Source organism: Artemia sp. Qi Xiang Cuo, chromosome 9 (genome assembly GCF_049724085.1).
Source record: "Artemia sp. Qi Xiang Cuo chromosome 9, ASM4972408v1, whole genome shotgun sequence".
NCBI classification, from domain to species: Eukaryota; Metazoa; Arthropoda; class Branchiopoda; order Anostraca; family Artemiidae; genus Artemia; species Artemia sp. Qi Xiang Cuo.
In genome coordinates this window covers 73,764,492-73,787,447 of record NC_142802.1, presented here as the reverse complement: position 1 = coordinate 73,787,447, position 22,956 = coordinate 73,764,492, and the positions used below count along the sequence as shown (strand labels likewise).

Here is a 22,956-nt window from a genome sequence, read left to right as displayed (position 1 = left end):
AATACAGCAGTTGAAGGAGGAAGAAGAAGAAATTGGTAAAACAGCAATCGTGAATGAAACTTGTATTGAATGAAACTAGAATGAAACTAGCTATTTGAGGGTGCAATAGCTGTTATTGAGGGTGTATATCTGTCAATGCCTATCCATCAAAACTGGGAATTTTAAACACCAGGTTTGGTTCATTAGACGTTAATATAAGTTGAAGGAGGAAGAAGAAGAAATTGATAAAACAGCAAACTTTAATCATCTTATATTTGAACTCCTTGAGTCGAAAGATCTACTGAAAGATATCTGAGAATATCTAATAAATCAGAGACAACCAAGCCAGGAGCTCTGTAGCCCACAGAGTGAAGCAAAAGGAAAAGGGCTAAATAGTATCAAGTGATAAGCCCGCCTGCTGTGAAATAGAAGAAGAAGAAGAAGTTAATGAAACTTGTATTTCAGTATTTATTACTGACAAATTAAGCTAGGGAATCGGATAGTTATTTAAGGGTGCAATAGCTGTTATTGAGGGTGTGCATCTGTTAATGCCTATCCATCAAAACACATACGATCTATCTTCGATACGATCTATATTTACATACGACTAAATAATTGTCAGATATATATTATTTTGCATAAACATTTAATTCCAATTAGGCTTGTTGTAGTAGAAAAGAAAATTGTGACTCAAGTCACAAAATTAAAATAATAAACACTCCTTGGAAACTGACTATTTTTCAGGCTATTATTTTGATTTGTCAGGCCTAGTGTCATCCAGTGTGAATCATTCGAGATATTTCAAGATGGATCAACAGTTAATGAATAGTTTATTTTATTGGCAATGGATGAACTTCGGTTCTGAACAGCATTACCCAAAATAAACAAAATGGAGAAAATAAAATTACGGATGATTTACAGACAAATTTTAATTGTTATCTCTCATTATTTTTCTAAAGAGTTAAACTAATCTAGCCTAACTTTATCCTACTCCAGTCCAACCCAACTAAATTGTGGCTAAGTATACAGGAATATAGTTCAGAGGGGTTGCAAGTTTTTATTCATATCCCCATAGGTTCGTAGCAAACCTGCCCTCCATCCAATCGTCTAATCCTTCATGCTTAATTCAAGCGACAAAATTAAAATATTCAGTAGTTTGTGGAACATGAATGTTTTTCCGAATATTGTGCTGTCCCAATAAGAAAACGTATGAACCCAGTTTCATGTTGCAAATTAAATGTAGTGACCTCTATTCTTTTGCCTTCTGGATTTAAAGGACTAGTCAAGACAGTGCACCTTAGGTCTGTACGAAGTTAACATATGTATAGTTTCATGCTAACAGAAGTAGATGGCAGTGGCTACTGTAGGTCGGGATTCAATTTCATCAAGAACACAAAAATGGACAGATTGATATATACAAAAAAATATGAATTTTGAAAAATTATGCTCAGAAATGTTTATATTTGTCAAAAGTTAACAAAAAACTAAATAATCTGACAAAAAAATACATGGTCCACTGAGCTTTATTTAGCTTAGCAATTTAGTTAAAAATTTGATTTTCTACTTTAAGGCTATGGTCCTTCTCTAAATAGGTATCCTTCCCCCACTCTATTTGTCAGAAAAAATGCTACATAAAAAAATCTTAACATTGTTTAGGGCATTCTGTTCTGATTTTTCAGTTTTCCTTTTTTTTCAATTTTATTGTGTTGAAATGTCTGAAAGTGAAAGGTTACTAAATTTGTCACAAAGGTTACTAAATTTGGTTACTAAATCTCTGTTGTCACAAACCAATATAATTTCGTCTGTAAAAGTGCTGATATTTGTTGTTGACAGATTTGCCTCCATTTTGATTATTCGTAAAAAAAATTCCGATGAAATGAGTTATAACAGCGGCATGTGGAAAAATCAGGTTCACATGCCTTTAACAAGATGAGTCTAGGTTTCCAACCAAGTTCTCTAACCAGTGCCGGATTTAAAGCTTTGACGCTTCTAGACCCGAGTGTTTTCGTCGCTCCGTTTTTGCGAGATTTTCATGGAAATCGTTGAAAATTCGGGAATAGTTGAAGCATTGAACAGGACATACCTGACGAACCAAATACAGTGAAAGAGAGAAGTGATGTTAAGCTCTCAGTTGCTATTCTTGGAAGACGTCTGACAGTTTAAAAGCGACCACGGAAATCCTTTGTTGTTTTAAAGTCACTATTCTGTGAATAGGCAGCGTGGCGGTGGAGTGCACCTGGCAGTTTGAAGATAAATCACGTCAGTCTAGTTATTGTTAAGAAAAAAATCACTCAGGTATAATTTATTACGCCCCCTGGCATTGTGCAACCCTAGACCCGGGCCTATTGGTAAATCTGGGACCCTAACCCATGTTTGTTGGGATATTTACTTGTTTAAGACACATATTGAAAAATACCTTAACTTGGTTTTCTCATTGAAAAATCGAAAAGAAGACAAATTTCACTCTAGATTGTGAAAATATCTTTCTGTATAACCATCTTCATAAAAAAATGACCCCGCCTACATTTTCACAGATTGGCGCCTTTGTTTACTTATCCTGTTCACTTGGATGAGTAAAAGTAGAAATATTATAATATTGATACTATAATTTAGTAAATTTGGTAATTTACTTGTTAACTTAGTAATTTTTACAGTTATTATAAATTGGTAAAAATATTGATATTGACAGATTTGTCTCAACTTATTATTTAACTTCATCTGTGGAGTTCAAATCTTAAAATCATTATTTTGCCACTTCCCGTGGGCACTTCCATTGAGGTGAATTTTACAGACATTGATTTCAGGTAACAATACACGCATCTTATAGCTAATTAATATTAATCATTTCATTCACTAATTTTACATTAATAACAACATTAATAACATTAATTATTTGGTCGTTTTGCCTCTTATGATCCAATAAAATGCAGCTAATTCTTCATGATAGCTTGAACTGATAATGGAAAGCTAATGGTAGGCTGCTTTAAGATTTACAAAAGAGTAAAAAGATTTTTTTAAGCTTTAAAAACACGTTTTATCTCCAAACGTACTAAAAAGTAAAAAAAAGTGTTTTTAAAAGTATTTAGAAAAAAAATGTATAAATAAAAAATCGTTTCCTGCTACCGGGGAAAATTACTTCGTTAAAGACTGTAAATGAATATGTGGGGCAGTTCAAAGACCTTTGGGACACCATTTTCTTCAATGTGAAGGTGAAAATCACGTCAACATTATTATCTAGAAATGCTGACGAGTTATGTCTTGACCTTCCAACTGTTTTATTTTTATTTTTTGTCTTCGAAAATATCAATCTTCTGGGTGGCTGGAGAAAAATGCTTTTTTATTAGTATATTTGAAGATAGTTGTATATTTAAAAAGTATTTTCTCAAAATTTTCCTTTCTTTTCTGTTTCAAAATTAATTTTGAAATTTTTGGAGATTTTCAAAAGATTGGTCAGAGCTACGAACCAAAATTTAAATTCGCTTCGCTTCTCTTTTTTTATGTTTTTTAACAAAGTCTAACCTTTTTTTTTCTTTTTTTTTAAGAATATGAAATATATGCCGTTTTTTCTTTGTCTTGGCAGCTTTTTTGATTTTTAACTCGTTTTTAATATTTCAATTTAACATAAATACGTGCTTAAGTTCCTAGTAATTAAAAATATATTTTTATGTTATAGGATAAAAACCCTTTTTAGTATGTAGAACTTGGACTCTAGTTTCCATTTTTAGAACCAATTCCGTATAAAATGAGACCTGATACATGCATATGAATCAAAAAAGTTTTCCCCTGTTTCCGCATAGGTCAAAAAATAAATATCACCAATACCATCTAGTTTTTAACGGTCTTTCTTGACCCTAAACTGCTGCATACCTGTCTTTTCATGTACTTTAACAGAATTCAGTACGCAATAAGCTCACCTGTTTAGTGCCCACTTAGCCTGCCAAGATTTTTCTAGTCAGTCTAGGTCTACTTGTGACTACTAGATTTTGACCAAAATTTTTTTTTTTTTATTTTATTTATTTATATTTTATCATTTTTTTCACTTCCAGAGAAATTTCAGCTTTAGTTCATAATTTCACGGATTAATTATGTCGAATTTCGTGAATAAATTGGAATTTTCTGTTTCTATAATAAAATTTCTAATTATCTTAACGTAAAAAGTAGGTTAATATTACAAAAATCCTAATAATAAAATGTTTGCATGTATTTTCTACATCTATTGAGGCGAAGGAAAACAATGTAGAATAAAAAATGCGGATTCTTTCTTCGAAGTTGATTGAAATATTTTTTAAATATTATCTATTTGAGTGGGTGTTTAATGTTATAAAGAATATGCTATCGACAGAGCTCGAATACACGGTCTCCGTTCGTGGAGGACAAACGGCCTTGAACCAAGCATGCAACCCATACCGTTGGACCTAACCTTAGGACGACTCGTAAAAGTGGAACGTTGGTTTGGAGCCTATTTTCTTTTACTAGACACAATTTCTCTTGCCAGTCATGTTAAAACCAAGTTTTTCGTAATGTTTATTTATTTAAAGTAACCTTTACAATAATAGTTTTAATAAATTAGATCAGCTGTTGGTAATTCAAAAGTACTTAGTTAGGTAACATAAATTTTACTGGAAGTAAAAAAATGAAAATCACGATTTTTTTACTGTTGACAACGACCAATCGCATTTAATGAAGAGGTTTTTACCGTTGCCAAATTGCTTTTTACCGTTATTAGCGACCAGTTGCTTGTACAGGAGGATTTTAAAGGCCTTCGAGATACGGCAAAATAATTTGATATGTGAAGTTCAGATTTTCATCTATTTCTACAGATGAGGATAGGAGATGGAGTGCATTTTGGTGAAAAAAGGCAGAATCTTGAGAATCAAATAAGTTATAAGGAAAGTGGGTTAGACTAGTCGATAGAGTGCTGAGTTTAAAGGGGTGGGGTATTGACAGACATGGGTGTAAAGATTTTATTTCTCGGGTGGGGGAGTAATGAAAAAAAACGAATTTTATTTGAAAATCTGAAAAAAAGTGCCCAGAAATTGATTTCAGGGGGCGGGGAGGATGGACCCTGAGGCCCCCCTAAATAAATCCCTGGTGATAGATTTCAGTTTGAAATATTGTCTGCATAATTTTGTCTTCGTTATCCCTCAGTTATACGGGGAATTAGACCAGAATCGAAGAAGCGGTTGAGTTTAAAGTGAAGTCCTCGCGGCATGTACCCTCTTCATCACACAATTATGAATTTGTTTTCTATGTAGATATTGAACTTACCCAAGGCTCTTGTCTAATTGCTTCTTTTTAAGTTTTGCTGGTTAAAAGCAAAAAATTGTATTTTTATACCAAAATCGTATAATTTTATGATTCCATATCCCTGTGACCTAATTTTTCAGTAAAAATACGCGATTTTTGCATATACATTTTTTTAAAGATTTTTTTGATTTTGTGAAAACTTGAGAGAGTAGAGTGGTAAATACCGTATCCACTGACATCAGGGTGACACTTTGAACAAGAAAATGTGACAAAATTTGTAAACAATTGTATTTTTGCCAAAAACTTTAATTATCATGTGATAGTATTGTTGTTGTAAAAAAAATGCCCAGATAATATTGACTAGAGCTTCACAGTAGTTCTAAACACATTTCCAAATTACTTTATCTGAAGTAGCACGTTTTACTAAGTTTAATTGCAGCTTGATAGAAAATTGTTTCTTGTTTTTACGTATGTTTTGCTATGTTAATAAGAAAATAGGTATCAAGTTATAATCAAATTTCAAAAATGTTCTTGATTTGTTGTCAGTGAAGTGTGAGAAAAAAAATATTATACACCCCATGCCCTTTGACTATCCAGATATGGACCTCTCTTGCCCCTCCAATAAAAATGCTGGAGATTCGCCCCTGGCAATTGCTGAAGCATTTTGTTCATTTCGCAAATTATAACTTAGTCCATAAACTATAGCATAAAAGCAAAAACTGGGATACAGATTTTTATATTGCGGAAAAAGATCATTGTCAGGCTGTTTAATTGACCAGTTATAATTAGGCAATGTAAGTGTGAGGTTACCTTTACTTCGTTTCTTTTATGAATGGTGTATTAGTAGAAACGTACATTTACTATTGTATATGGTATTTTTATTGTTGTCTGTGCTGCTTATTTTGTCCTTAAATGTTTTTGTAGAAGAAACTCGTTGTTGCTTCGATCCTTTTTATAATAAGAAACCATTGTCTTTTTTTCTTTTGACTTCGTAATTTTACTTAGATATCGTCATTGTACTTTCTCCTAAGTGTAAAACAAGTACATTATTTTTAATTGAGCGTCGTCTCTCTCTCTCTCTATCTGTTTCTTTGTCTCTCTATCTTTCTCTCTTTCTAGCTCTCTATCTCTCGAAAAATAAATCTCTAGCTATATCTCTCTATCTCTCTATCTATCTATCTATCTCTCTCTGTCTTTCTCAACCTATTTTGCTATCTGACAATTTTACCCCTCCTATCCTAAAAGCACTTGCTCTATGAAGTGCCAACTTCAAGAGATTGCTCCCTTCTTCAAAAATAACATCCGTCAATGCAATTGATCCCTTCTTCAAAACTAACATCTGTCAATGCAACTGCAGCTACGACTGTTTGACTCGTTAATCGTTCTTGTTGCTCTGTTCATCTGCGAGACGTAAGCTTTGAAACTGGAGGATGAGCGAAAAGTTTCGGTATTCGAAACAAAATCCCTTCGCCGTTTAGCCGGTAAAACATACCTCTGTGGAGTCTCCAACCAAGAACTTCAAGAACATCTTAAGCGGGAAACAACAGTATTCCAAGTAGTGCAACTACAACAACTTGGGTATCTTGACCACGTCCACCGTAGGGAGAAGTAGCCACTGCCAAAAATTGTTTCTGAAGATAGAGTGCACCGCAGTCACCTTTCTGGCCGACTAAGGAAAAAATGGCGAGAAAATTTCGAATATGACCTGCAAATTTCAAAGTAATTGGCTTACATGCTATAAACATTTTATCTATCAACGTGTAAATGAGATAGTCCCACCGCGACTCATGAGGACGTCCGGGACATAAGTAAGTATTTCTATAGTGAATTTTTGCATACACGCCACGTCTGTACATAATGTATTTGAAAATTATGAAATCTATTTACAAAACGCGAAACACTACGCAAAATTAATTTTATTGTTTAAGAGGTAAATACTTAGTTTCAACTAGACGAGTAATTTCGCTACTGTCTTCAAAAAACTGAATATTAAATGAAAGCACATTCTTAACGGTTCACTGGGTTCGTTAAAAAAAAAAGTACGATCTCAGAGTCGGGTTCCGTCTGGCATTCTAATAAAATATGGAATTTGCCTTAGGTTAACTTTATATCCATTTAACCATCGTCCCCCTTTTCGCAAGCTGCCATCCATTCCATCCTTCCACACACCTCTAGGAAGGTAAATATCCCTTTCAAACGTATCAGGCGTTAGGATTGGCGCAACTAATATTTTATCACCAATTAAAAATTGATCGTTAGTTTCATCTGAAAAACATTCTGGGTCCTCGGAATCCAGGAACCAAATGGGACGTATGATAGGTGCTGCTGATAGGACAGATTCGTCTGCTATTTTTCTAATGATAGGCATCACAAGAGTTTTCCGCAGTGTTGCCAGTTTTTCGGCTATTTCCATAGTTTCGTCGTCATAATCAAATGGAAGTATTTTATACTGTATTACCGGCAGAAACGTGTTGAATTCCAGCCATCTAATGTAAAGCTCTTTTGAAGCGGTGGACTCTCCTGGGGAAACATTTCCCCCGACGGGTGGACAAATAATAAATGGATACCCAAGTATCGATAATGTAAGGACAGATGGTAAGGTCGTTTGAAGACCGTCCCATGTCGTTGCTGCTTTAGGTGTAATGACAAAAGTGGGCAATTTTGGCATTTCAATGGCGCTTGATGTTGCAAGAACAGTTGGTAACGTTGATCTAACTGCCTTTAAAAAATAGGTTGTAAGCTTCGAAGGATCCACTGTATCCACTTCCAACTGAAAAAAAAAATAATTGATTGAAAGTAATGAATATAAAAATGATATGTTCAGTATTATCTTCAAATTAACCAAATAACCAGCTATTCAGGCAAGGCTGTATACAGAGTGGGGTCACGGGATTTGAACCCCCCCCCCTCCCCTAAATGTTTTTCCGACTCGTAAAAACGTAACAAAAATGAATGTTAAAAAAATTTTTATGTTTTTTTTAAAGTTTTTTGTAAGGCCCCCTCGAAAAAAATCCTTTTGTACCCCCCCCCCCCAAAAAAAAAAAATCCTGCATACGATCCTGTACTCAGGGTTTTTGGCTAGCAAAAAGCCTGCTGACAAATTGCATATCTCCACTCGCTTCCAAGTCGGCTTTTTTGGAACTAATTTAAAAAAAAAAGTTTTTCAAAGAAAAGTAAAGGGTCATTTTAAAACCTAACATGAGCAGAAATAAAGTCATATCTTGAACAGAAATTACTATCAATGAATAAATGAAACAGAAGGCGAGCAGAAATTAAAATTAATAATCACACCAAACTTAAAATGAACAGATACTGTTATAGAAGAGTAAATGCATCTTAAAGCAAGCGCAAGTCAAAATGAACAGTCAGGTGAAACTTAAGGTGAGCAGCAATTACCGAAAACAAGACTATACTATAGTATCATTAACCTCCTAAAGGCTGTTATTAGCTCCGTCTTGCGCTTTTCTAAAAATTATTTTCATTTCGAGCAGTGCATTTTTTATGTATTATAATATCGACAACAGCACAACAAAGAAAAATACCCCCTAGTCAAGGTTTACAAATAAGAGAGGTACCCCTACCATTTACGTTTTATTGTAAAAAAAATATGTATTTTGAACAGTATGGTCTTTATTTTTCAAAACATCGACATAAGAAAGAAAGAGAATCCCCATAGCGATCAAGATTACTGGAAACTTTAATGACAGTAGACTGATTGTTTAATATATAATGATAATAAATCCTGAAAATCTTCAGTTTTGAATTTAAAAAATACAGTACTACTATTAACAATTCACTGCAGCAACATGCCGAATGAGGCCAACACAGCTACGCACGCTCCTCCTCCATCCTAATCTATTCAAAGCCTGCCTCTTTAAACCCTCCCATTTCTCTTAAATTTTTCCTTACGACATCCACCCACCCCAACCGAGAACGACCTGCTTTCTGTTTAGCCCTAGACGGTTGGCTGAAAAGGACTGTCTGTCACCCTTCATCCGCAAAACGTGCCCTAGCTATCTCAACCTTTCTCTCATCGTAGCCCCTGAAAGTAGGATTGAACCACACTTTTCGTGCAGCTCACTGTTTGAAATACGGTCAGTCAGTCGGGTACCCAAAACAATCGGTAGGCAAAATCTCAATTCTTCGAACTCATGGGAAGTTTTCCAGTAAAAAAAAAATTGGAATAATGCTCTAACTAATGGTTAAAGTTAAGTTTGAAACTTGAACGTAGTTTCATCAGAGGTATGGTTATTTAACTGTAGTTTTCAATTTTACTCCAACCATCAGAGACGTGGTCAGAAGACACCTAGATGCATACAGTTAACTCATTGCTCTCATTTCATTTCACACCCTTAACCCATTGATGTCAGAACAAAGGGCAAACATTTACCCTTGATTTTTTTTTTAGCATAGTCCTCAGCTTTTACTAAATGTTAAATTTGTAACCCACTATACGCATGCTGAAAACAGAATTGCTAGAGAAGAAAGGGTGTGGAAATTGTCCCCATAACTTGTGTCTGTCATGATAGGTGTATAACCTCTTCCACGTTAAGGTATGAATATGGCTTTCTTTTTTTTGTTAACAAATATCTTGAAAGTATAGGCCCATCGAGAAGCAGAACACTAAGATTTTTGCCTACTGAGAAAAGACTAACTGAAGGTATTTTGTGCCCGTATATAGTAGGTAACTATATAATAATAAAATTAGTTTTTAAAACACTGGTGAAGTCTGCCGTACTTCTGATTCACAATTAAATTTTGCTAATACCGAGATTTAGCTAGTGTCAATTTAAGCCAATCAAAATCTTTTATTTAATTTTTCAGCTAATTAGAATATTCTGCAGAAAATCTGATTGGCTGAAACTAGCGCTAGTTAAATCTCGGCATTAGAAAAGTCTCGTTGTGAATGGGTCTTCGGGAATGTCCATTTTAAAATTGTTTGTGTTGTCAAGAAATGTCATAGAAATCGATGCCATTTGAGTGGGTTTGTCAGAGTCAAAGTTTACCATTAAGGATAACAGCTGTGGCACGTTATGTGCCACAGCTGTTATTGAGGTCAATCTTATTTTGACCTCAATTGGATTTTATTTCTCCTTGGTTTATTGTTCCGAGTATTTCCTTCGTAACTATATTTCTGCTAAATCGGAAATACAAAATTGCGAATAGCATGGGCTTAATTTCATATTCACTCTATTTTCATCGTTTTAATGAAATTGACGAACAACAGAGGACTTGCAAGAATAGCTGCATCCTAATTAGTCATTTTAGTATTTCGACGAGGAGAGGCTAAACTATTATACATTTGCTAATTTGTAATATAAATGTGTGGAGTGGCACCAATTGGGGGGGGGGGGTATCTGCTTCCCTAGGTCTTGATTTACACTTTTTTGTAATTTCATTGAAAAATATTCTTTTTTGGTATTTCCCTTAGTCTAAAAAACTCGCTCTCCCAATTCAGATTTTGAAAAATACATTTTGCCCATCCCACAACGTTTTCGTGAATTGGCGCCACTGGATTCGTATAACTTAAAGTTTTGAACAAGCTACCTTTTTACAAAATTTTGCCTATAGAATTCTAATTATTAACAAAACGTGTGTAGAATGGACAGTTGCAAGAGGATGAAGCAATACTAAAGAAAACTTGTTCATTGGAGGCAAACCACTAAAAATAAACTTAAAATATGAATATTCTTATGGAAAAGATGGAACTACTTAAAATCATCCCTCAAGCCCCGTTTCTATTTGGCGTTTTATGGACGAAACACCAAACAACTCTGACACTGGAAAACCTCATTTTTTGTGCTGTGTTAAAAAACAGTTTTCTAGCATTATGACTGATCAATTAGATTAATAAGCTAACCTTCACATCCATGAAAAACCAAATCAACATAGGGATTTAATGTTCTAAAAGCAACAATAGATTGGCTTTTAGTATCATATTTATTTATTTTGTTGTGGAGATCTTATTCTCTGTTCCCCAGTTTTAGAAAAGTGTTTTTTTTTTTTTTTTTTTTTTTTTTTTTTTTTTTTTTTTTTTTTTTGAAAGGATACATCTAGAAAGAGAACAAAAAATTCAAATAGCTCAATTCCAAATAAATTCGGTAATACATTATCCTGGAAAAGCTTACTATTTAAGTTTTACAGTAGAATCAGGAGGCAGGTACCCAGATGGAAGGGGGGAGGGGTCTAGGCCTAGTCTCCAAATTTAATTATTATTTTAGTTTGGTCCATGATTCCTTATAATTTTCACATAATTCGGTATTTCTGCTGACACAGCACAGCACCGTAGCTAACAGTGTCGCGTATAATGCATATACTTAAATATTGGAAAGACATCAGTTTCATTTGAAACCCATTCATTGTTAAAATAAAATAAAAAAAATGATATTGGATAAAACCTTTATCTAAGGCAGTTAAAAATGAAAAAAAAAATTGTATAGGCTACTAACAAGGCCTAATCCAGAAATGAAAATTTCACCGTTTGACCCCCCCCCCCCCCAAAGAAAAGTTTTTGTCCAACTCGTAATAGCGTAAAAAATACATATAAACAAATTTGTGATGCGTTTTTAATTTTTTGTAACTCCCCTCCCTCCGAAGAAAATCCTGGATACGCCCTTGGATACTAATAAAAGTCTGAGTATTTCTGTTTCGCATTTGGAAGCCTTTATCAACGGAAAAGAAACGAGAAAAGGGACTAAATTACTTATTTAACACATATTAGAGAAATAAAATGAAAAGATGAAAAAAACGCTATATAGAAAGGACAAAAAACGAAAGAAAATCATCTGGAAGAACAGAATTATTTATTTAAACAGAATCTGATATGTAATACAGCTCAGATCCTAACAAACTGTTGTATGTTATTTTGAAGTTCCGTAGCGCAATTCCAGATATCATAAGATATATGATCAGAATGATGTCAAACTGAAATATTTGGGCAAACCCAAATATTTCAATATATATATATATATATATATATATATATATATATATATATATATATATATATATATATATATATATATATATATATATGATATGTAATACAGCTCAGATCCTAACAAACTGTTGTATGTTATTGTGAAGTTCCGTAGCGCAATTCCAGATATCATAAGATATATGATCAGAATGATGTCAAACCGAAATATTTGGGCAAACCCAAATATTTCAATATGTATATATATATATATATATATATATATATATATATATATATATATATATATATATATATATATATATATATATATATATATATATATATATGAAATATATAAGCATCTTGTCACCTACTACTATTAAGTCTACTGCTGCTATTAAAACTAAGGGTATTAAGGCAAAAAATTTGGGAAATATTGGAGTAAAAATAGATTAAAGGGCAAGCAGCCTTTCTCTCAATTCCATTCATTTTCCTAACTCATCAAGATAGTCCTTGGATCTATTGCTAGATATCCATCTAGCTTTATTTCATTTTATCCAAACAATGCTTATAAATTGTTTGTGATATTTCAAAAGATGTTATATTTTTGACAAAACAAGATTTTAGAGGGCCGTCTCCTTCAGCTAAATAAGTTCTAGCCATCAGTGTGTGACCTGTTTTGCTTCTAAATAAGTTCTTAGCATGCTTTTGCTCGCCAATAGTGCACTCCACTAAATCCAGTGAACGGAAGTACATACATGTAGTACAGAATCCACGGTACCTTGTACACGTTAATCAGCTGCTAATGACCCCACTGAAAATGCTTTAGCGGAAATTTCCAAGAAATCACAGAGCAGAAGCTTCAACTACATTTTGAGAAACAAAATTCGCTGCTTATAGTTTCCTGCTGTATAAATTCCCAAAATCCTTTCAGTTCTAAAAAAATGAAGTTATACCACATGTTTACAATTTTTACTGTGGATTCTGATAATGAGATGTGACTCTGAAAGTCCAAAAATTGATGTATGTAAATAAGTAGAAATTTTGTTACACGGTGTTTAGTCAGAAAAAAAGGATGAACTAAACAGTTGCCATAGGTAATTTGCAAGGGGTATTTTGCATAAAGATAACCAGCTCTTATATGCGCTTTCATTTTAATTGTAACTTAGTTCAGTTTAACTTGGTTCTCAAGATATTAAGCTTTTTCCAAAATTTGTTGTATACCCTTTTTTCACTCAGGGGAATAAAATTGGAAAGTTTTTTCAAGATTTTTTTTTTATATATCTTGGATGCCTGAAAAGAAACTTACTTTTACAAACAATATAGCAGTTTGAAAACGTTAGGTTTGAAAGCCTTAATTCTGCTTCTTCCTGATAATGATATCCAAGGAAAATATCAATCTTCAAAATTTACTGATAAAAATTCTTCAATTTCAGGCCGATTAACCATAGAATTGGCCTTAAATTGAAGGCTACTTGTTAGTAGCCTTTTTCATTTTTAACTACCTTAGATAAAGGCTTTATCAACTATTATTTCTTTATTTTATTTTAACAATCAATGGGTTTTAAATGAAACTGATGTCTTCCCAATTCTATACAACTCCAGCTACTATACTATATAGATCAAAGAATGTTTGAATTTTGACAGCTCTCGATTTATGGGGTGTGCTCTTAGGGGGTGTGCTGCGAATTTAAAACGATCAGAAAACTGATAGCAGACTAAAACCTGATATTTTTTTCATAGTAGTATATGGTTTTTAATTCAGCTTGAAATTTAAGCCCATTACTCATCAGTAACTTTGTTTGTGGGAGGATTCTTGTGTGTTGGTTAGATTTTTTTTTTATTCTAGAAAGGTGTCCTGCCTTAGTTAGCATAATGAGGATTTTACGGATCCTATCCTTGGGAAGCTTATTCCCCTTTTGTAAATTTAAGTGTATAACGATTAGAAAGGACCACACCTTCCTGCCCTCTATTTGCCTCCTTATTATCAGATATAATACGACTAGAAGAGACTACGATTCCCACGACATCCATTCCGACCGTTAAACGATTACTTAGATGAATCAAACAGTTCGTGGTAACGAACTGTAAGTAAGGAGCGACTCAGCTCAATAGTAACCGAAACTCTTAAAACAGTATTTTAATATCAATAGATACATCAAAAGAATCAGCTTATTATGCTGATTCCAAATATATAAGATTCACTAAGTGTTACCCATCAAAAACTAGGAGCCTTAGAAAATTTGCCTGATTTTTGAATTGGGGAGGGGGCGCCCCCTAAAATTCAAGGAATCTTAATGAAAACCACACCATCATATTCAGCGTACTAGTGAACCCTAATGTTTCATGCTCCTATCTGCAAAAATGTGGAATATTGCTATTTTTGCCAGAAGACAGATCACGGATGCGTGTTTATTTGTTGTTGTTCCCAAGGGTGATCATATTGATATAATGATAATAGAAGATCGGGAGAGGGTGCATTCAAACGGAAATTAAAAGTTCTAGTCTCCTTTTTAAGTGACCAAAAAGATTGGAGGGAAACCGGGCCCCCTTCCTCGCCCGTTTTCCCCAAAGTTATCTCATCAAAATTTGTAGATAGCTATTTTGCTCTGTATAGTTGAAAGGTCGAATAAATATGTCTTTAGATGTAAAATGGCCCCACAAAGTGTGTGGGGAGGGGCGTGTAAGTTTTAAAATTTGCCCATTGTTTACGTATTGCATTTGTAATTGGGAAGTATACAGACATTTTTTGGGGGGAGGGGGTCGTTCTTTGGGGGATTTCTATGGATAGAATATTCCTTGGGGAGGGAAATTTCTGGGGGTGAATTTTCTAGGGGAAATATTACACTGGGGTGTTGACAGAATTACTATACGAAATTCTTTTTGATTGTTTTATATTCTCTTTGCCAAATTTCTCATGTTGAGATGTTCCGGGGGATATTTTCTGTGTGCTTTGATTTCCGGGAAATAATTTCTACGAGGGGGGGGGGTCATTTCTGGAGATAGCGAGAACCCGATTAGAGATTAAAAATTTTATTCAAGTGAAATAATGTTAAGGAGAATTTTTCAGGCTGAACCTTCCACAAGCAATTTTAAAGGGAGTGGGATTCTCAGTGAGGATGGAACTCTCTGGAGGAAATTTGACAGGGGGAGGGGGTACACTTTACGTTGGATGAAATATCCATGAAGGAGTTTTCCGTGAGGGGAAGGGGTATATTTCATATTTCATACCCCTTCCTTCATACCCAGAGGGTGAGCTAGATTTACCAGCATTATTTGAAAAACGAACAGAAATTATTCCATATATGAAGGGTTGCCCCCTCCTCAATACCTTTCTCTTTGCGCTAAAGTTTTGTTTTGACCCAATTTTTAAAGAGTGGCTACTGAAACACGGGGGCTGTTTAATTAGAATAGGTAGCTTTTTTGAAAGTGCTAACAGCTTTAGCGTAAAGAGCAAGATATTGAGTAGGGATACGGAATAAATCTGCCAAAATTAATATGCAAATTTGTTTTAAGTTTTCATGTACGGTGAGCCAAATTCGAACCTGTATTAGTTGAAAAACGTTCAGAAATTAAATTAAAAAAAACAAGTTTTTTAACTGAAAGTAAGGAGCAGCATTAAAATTTAAAACAAACAGTAATTATTCCGTGTTTGAAAGGGGCTGTCCGTTCTTCAACGCCTCGCTCTTTACGCCAAAGTTTGACTCTTTGTCACAATTCTACTTTTTAAAACAATGAAAACTTTAACGTAAGAGCGATGCGTTGATGAGGGGACAGCCCTTTACATGTACGGAATAATTTCTGTTCGTTTTAAGTTTTAGTGCCGGTCCTTACTTTCAGTTAAAAAACTCGTTTTCTTTATTTAACAGAAAAATTGGACAGTATTCTGCTATATTGTTTATACCGCTCTTCGCTTTAATCACGCTGTTACCTAAAAATGAAGGATCCTTCAGGAGGCCCTAGACGGTCAATCATTTCGATCAAAAGTTTCTGTCAATCGATTGACGTGTGCTATAATTAATCTTCAATCGATCCTTCAATCAACTCTTCAACCTTAACGAAAGGTAATCGAACACACTGCTTTTGATCAAAATGATTGAGTCATTCAAACTTTCTATCAATCACCGTCAACGCTTGACTCAAGCGTCGAACAGGCCCCTAGACGGTCAATCATGCTTGAGTCAATCGATTGAAGAAAACTTTTGATCAAAATGATTGACCGTCTAGGGGCTCCTTTATTATTGTTTTCGCCGATCAAGACAAGCCACTAAACCAATTAAGGTGGTGCTTTAGATAAATTAGTAAGTGTCAAATATGGCAGCGGCTTTACCTGAAAGTGTTTTGGCAAACTCTCTGTAGTCCCTAGGTTAAGTACTACTGCGTCGACAGCATAGTTCTTCTTTAGGTTTGAAAGTTTTGCAGAAAACCATTTTGCTGCTGGTGAATACGTCGGATCTAGGACAACAAGACTATTATCATCATCTTTCGACACTAAAGATGGCACAAGCGGACCATCGTCCCTTGGCGGTTGACCCAACCAGAAACTTCTGTTTGACTCGATCAGTCCTTCCTCGTAGCTTTTACTAAATGTTGAAAAATAAGGGCTTGTTCCAATGGCTATCTTGAATCCTTTTCGGCGGATTATTTCGAAAGCGTCTTCTAGGTCCTGTAAGGTAAGTAGTAACATAAAATGTCAAATGAGTTTGCACGAATAGTTATAAGAGTAGTAAACTAGAAAGTTACTACCAATGGGTAGCGATTCATGAGATTCAGTTTGGTCTTTTCTGATTCCAGTTTAGTAAATGATATTTTGTTAATCACTAAGAATGTTTAATGTCGGAAAAGAACATACTGACTTCCAAAGCCAGCTAATGTCAAAGGTGAGCATTGTCAGCATTTACATATTTCTAGAGGTGACTAAATAAAAAAAAGGTTTTCAACCGACAGTAAGGATCAACATTAAAGCCAAAAATGAACAGAAGTATTATGGATATGAGGCGGTGTTCCCCTTTCTCAACCCTGGCTCTTAACGCAAGAGCTCGTTAAAAAATACTTTTCGTTCAAATTCAACGGCCATTGTGTTTGAGCAGTCATTCTTAAGGAATTGTGACAAAACATCAAGCTTTAGGACACAGAGAGAGGGTTGAGGAATGGGCAGTCCCCCTCATATACGGAATAATTTCTGTTTCTTTAAGTTTTGATGTTGCTCTTTACTTTCAATAGAAAAAAACTTGTTTTTTAATTTATTTTCTTACCGATTTTCAGATCGTGCCATGAAATCCCCCCCCCCCCTGTGTGTAAATTTCCGATGAAAAATTCCCCCTGGAAGCTTTCCTCTCGACCCATACTTTTCCCCGTGGAAAATTCTCCCCGGGCTTAAATGAAAACAGATTTTTCAGAGATAGACCTGAGAAATAAATTAAATCGTTAAAAGGTGAAAGAAACAACAGTAATGTGATGATTGAAGAAAAAAACTTTATTTTACTGCAATACAAATTTCCCTCTCTTTATTTTTTTCCTTTTAGTAAAGCATCCTCAGAGGTTTTGATAAAAAAAAAAAAAGTTAAGAAAGTCTCCGGAAAACCTGAATATAGCACCTGTTTTGCATCCAAATCCTTGCAGTGGCAATAGTGAGCAAATCATCTCTTAACGACCAAATCATTCCTGAAAATTACGAACATATTTTTGAAAAAGGGTAAGCACCTAGTGATTTTAGGAAAACTTTAATTAAACCCTTCTATGAGAAAGGTGATAAGAGTGAGTGAGTTAATTACAGAGGCATTAGATTGGTTTCTGCAGGAAGCAAATTAGTTAGTGTTATGATACTTTTTAGACCCAGAGAGGCTTTAGATAACATCACAAGAGAAGAACAAATGTGGTTTAAGAGAAGAACAGTCTGGATTTAGGAAGGAAAGAGGATGTCGAATGAGAGAGTGATAGATCATACGAAAATAATAGGAATGTGAAGAAGGCATTAAATATGAATTAAGACAGTTTGATGGGGAGGATGAATAAAATTGCTGAAGACCTGGAAGATTCAGCCAGACGGCATAATAGTAAAATATTGTACTAGTATGTTGAAAAATTTAAAGGGAACAGTCAATGTGGACTTGTCCTAGTCTGACATAGGAAGATAGATAAGAGTTAAATAGAGATGGGCAAAACATTTTGAAAACATGCTAAACCGTGATGCAGCTACAGTAAAAGATACAAAAAAGTTTGTAACACTTGGAAAGTGAAGGAAGATTTATTTTGTAAGTAATAACTCGTGACAGTACTAAAAGGATTAAAAAATAATGAGGCCTCATGCACTGACAGTGTCGTAAATGAGTTCTTAAATCTGGTGGCTGTGAAGTTAGAGATAAATTACTAAAGATTATGAATATAACTTTAAAAAAAGGTAAGTACCTAGGAATTTTAAGAAAACTTTAATTAAACCCCTCTATAAGAAACGTGAAAATAGTGAGGGTGGTAATTGCAGACGCATTAGCTTGGTTTCTGTGGGAAACAAATTACTTAGTCTGATGATGCTTTTTAGACTTGGAGGGACTGTTGATAAAGTATCAAGAGAGGAACAGTGTATATCTAGAAAGGGGTGAGGGCGCGTCGACCAAACTTTCACTCTTAAATTAATAATTGAGAAGTGCCTGAGTCTTTAGATACCTTTAGTCCTCAGTTTTATAGATTATGAACAAGTGTTCGATTCAAGCGATAGAAGAGCTTAGGCGAAGGTCCTATCCTTGTATGGTATACCAGATAAATACTTTAAAGTAATTGGTGCTATGTACGAGAATAAGATTTCTGCGGCTAATATTGGAAATAGTTTAGTAGCTGGAATCGTATCGAATCAGGAGTTGAGCAGGGTTTCGTTCTATCTACATTAATAAGGATCATTTCGCTCGACTTTGTCCTAAGGAGCACAGCAAAGGCTATGGAAGAGCACAGAATCAAATCAGGAAGTAAAAATTCTTTAGAGTTACATTATGCTGATGATTTGAGCATCCTAGACGAAAATGTTTGAAAAATGAATGAATTATTGGAGATTTTCAGAGATCAGAGTGCAAGAATAGGTTTGATAATTAATTTTAAGAAGGCTAAATCGCAAAGACTGGGAATAAGTGAAGGTCGAACCAGGGTATTTTTTTCACAGTTGAAGAAAAGTTTGGAAGAATATGAAGATATGCCTGCAAACCAAGATTAGAATTTTGGAAGCTACAGTGATGACAGTGGTCGAGTAAGATTCTGAAACTTGGACGCTCCGAAAGACGGAGGGGGATTTGTTAAATGTTCCAGGGAAATTTTCTATGGATTGTTTAGGGTACCCGTCTGACCGACTGTATTTCAAACAGTAAGCTGTACGAAACATTTGGCTCGATCCCGCTAAAGAGGGCCATAATCAATGAAAGATTGAGATGGCTAGGACACGTCTGCGAATGAAAGACGATAGACTGCCAAAAATATTACTTGTCGCCCAATCATCTAAGACCATACAAAAAGCAGGTCGGCCCCGAATGGGGTGGGAGGAGTTCATAAGGAAAGATTTACGAGAAATTCAAACTTCTTGGGAGGGTTTAAAGAGGGAGGCTTTGAATAGTTTGGGATGTAAGAGGAACGTGCGCTGCTGGGTTGTGCTCAGGCGGTTTGGTCCTTCAATGAGCTGTTAGTAGTAGTAGTAGTAGTATCATTTCTTACTGTTTAGGTAATTTCCCAAAATTTTTATCAAATAGCTTTTAATTTCAGCTCTATAAATATTGAGAGACTATATTTTTTCATGAAAAGATGACTCTATAGAAAATACCCGCATTTGGTAAAGGTCTGCCTAAAAAAGTAACATTATGTATTGGTGGTAGCTTAACCCTTATATCCACTATCACGTTTTCCTTCTATTATGAAAACTCGATTGGAAGGCTTTTCAATTACGTCTGTTATCAATGCAAAATCATCTTAGTTTAGAGAAGAGTATATGTTAAAATGGATATAGATTCCATATTGGTTTGACAAGCACTATTAAGAGGCGGTCTAGAAACAGAAAAAAAAATCCTAAGAGACAGAGTCTAACTATTAAGCTGAAAAATGGAGCCGAAATGAAGGCTAAAAATTCTTCAAAACCCTAGATGGTCCCTTAACCCAGTCAGTGTCAAAATTATTTAGCCGGATGCTAGCCCAGTACCAGCTACTTGGTCGAAACCATCAAAAATCAGCTGATTTTGTAAATCCCCTAAAATAATACCAATGAGAAGAAAAAATCTCAAAATCCAGTATTAAATAAATAGGAGTGACAGTGTCCTTGATTGAATTATATTTAGAACATGGATTTTATTTTTCAGAAGCATTTTCTTCGGAACAACAGCTATCAGGAATTATTGGAGGAGAGGTAGCCATAGAGTTCAACTATTCTAACTGGCATAAAAGTGACGCTGTAACCATAAAAGTGACCATAAAAGGGGCTATAAAGGTGACCAAACCATAAAAGTGGCGCATAAAAGGTTGCACAAAACTTTTAACTTGCATAGAACTGCCAAAAAAAAGTGACTAATCACCCTTTCTTTTTTACTACTGTTGCTTTAAAGCTGTATTTACCCTCATGGCCTCCAAAGCCATTCTACGAAGCCAATACGGCCGCAGCTAAAATTCAGAGATAGTTTTTGGCCATTATATTTATCCGAAATCCAAAAACTATTTAAAATCAATTTTTCTGTGTCCGCATTTCTCTGTTGGCTGAAAAATTAGGGTGCTAATTCTTTTTTTTTCTCTCTCTCTCTATATATATGGCTTAGGTCAGCAATCCATATTTGGCATCCCAAAGATTCACAGCCGAAATAGGAATAAGATAACTAACCTTTTAATTATATGTTTGAACAATAGTAATTATTATTAGTATTACTTTTCACCCACACAGTACAGTAGCTAAATACGCGGGTAACATATAGAAACAAAACACATAAAAATACAAATACAAATAGGAAGCACGTACATCAAACGCATAGGAAACATTTATAGACTAACAAACTTTTAATTATGTTTTTGAATAATAATTATAATCCTCATTGCTATTTTCACCCACCGCTATACAGTAGTATGATGTGTGGGGTAACACATAGAAAAAATGCATAAAAATACAAATACAGTAGAAAACGAATAGAAAAAAATTGTTGAGCAGCACACAAAAAAAACAATCATTAAAAAGGAAAGAAAAACAAGGAGAAGAAGGGGAAAAACAAAACATACAAGGAGGGAAAAAGAGAAAAAAACTCGCAACTGAAAGAACCTAATTGGTCGGTGATGCGGAGAAATACAGAGGCAAAGTGAATTTGAGAATTTCTCTACAGTAATTAAATAACTTATCTATGGTAACTTTGTTTTTTATTACTGTTATGCTGTCAAAAGTTGAGGTATGTCATGAAAAGAGCCTTGTTTCAAATCGGCGGCTAAATGTTGCTTCTCCGTAATTGATCGGTAGCGGAATTTTACATCGAATTGTATACTGTTTTTTACACCGACAGCCGGATTCCCCGTCAGATTCTCTCAAATGAAAGCATTGTCTTCATTTATGTTTTGCTTCTGACAAATAGGTTTGCTTCTGTTTCGGATTGAAGTTGAAACATTAGTTTCTGCCGGTCGGTAAGATTTGGGTTGAAATAAGTAAAAGATTCCGGTTTATGCACCGGGTAAGAATGAGCCACAGACATTCGTTTTTCGTTAGGCATTCCTAGGGGTCTTTTTTTCAAAGTATAATCACCTACGGAACAAGTACTGACAAAACCTATCCTCTCCACACAAAAAAGTGACCCTTTGTATACCTATGCGAACCTGGCAACTAAATAGCGTAGTTACACAATTCAATACAACTTTCCCGGTCACTCGTCACCTGAATCACGCTCTAGCATAATTTATTGGCTGGGAGCAAAGTACTTTGGCTCGGAGTGATTAAGTAGTACAATATTTTGCGTCTAGAGGCGCTGAGGTACGCGGGGTCACTTTTGGAAAGTTTTGTCAGTACTTGTTCCGTAGGTGATTATACTTTGCTTTTTTTGGAATTTTCTTGGAAAACCCTTAATTTTGTTTTTAATCTAATACCAGACGAAGGTCATATAGTGACATAGGCTAGGTTGTTTCAGTAGGCCCTAATTTCTTATCTGTTTTGACTAAGATTGGATTAGATTGAAGCAGCTAGGTTGTTTTCTGCTTGTACATTTTAAACGGAATTTTCTCTAAGAGACTTTGAGATTGAAGCAATTGTACAAACTTTATTTGCCGTAACTGAAGGATAGACGGTTCAAATAGATCAGTTTGTTTTTTTTGTTTTTTTATATAGGTTCGAAAAAAACAAAAAATGTTCATATTCTAAAACAAACTTTAAGGATGAGCAGGGACGTATCTAGGATTTTATGCGGGGGGAGGGGGCTACAAAAATACTTTAAAAAACACATAAAAAAATTTTTTGTATTTATTTTTGTTACGTTTTTACGAATCGCACAAACATTTTGGGGGAGATTCAAACCCCCTAACCCCCTCCCTGGATACGGCCTTGGGGATGAGCAAAACATATCAAAACAAAACATCGTATTATATGTATTATTTGAGAAGAAAAAACGCAGTTAAAAAACTTTTATGAATTTTTTGAAGTTTTTTGAGACATACAACACACAAAGCGTACACTTAGCAACCCAAAGCTTTTCTCAAAAATTTGCCCAGAAAAGACGATTAAAAGCAATGGGGAAAAAAAGTATATCTTTGAGTACAAATACCAATTGAAATCCATCCTACTTTAGAACTGTCAAAAAAAAAAGAATGCTAGGGTTTCAGTCAAT

At 34.6% G+C, this 22,956-nt stretch overlaps 1 protein-coding gene across 1 annotated transcript in view; it reads right to left on the bottom strand.

Annotated features, from left to right (window-relative positions):
- Nucleotides 1–7,068: 7,068 nt before the first annotated feature.
- The window catches only part of LOC148949017 (alpha-galactosidase MYORG-like), a 90,201-nt gene continuing 74,313 nt past the window's right edge, over nt 7,069–22,956 (bottom strand). Inside the window, exons 4-5 of the mRNA XM_089095088.1 lie at nt 16,476–16,811; nt 7,069–7,996 (exon numbers count right to left, since the gene is read on the bottom strand). Of these exons, the coding sequence (XP_088951214.1) occupies nt 7,274–7,996; nt 16,476–16,811 (1,059 nt within the window). The 3' untranslated portion in view covers nt 7,069–7,273. The remainder of the gene's footprint in view (nt 7,997–16,475; nt 16,812–22,956) is intronic.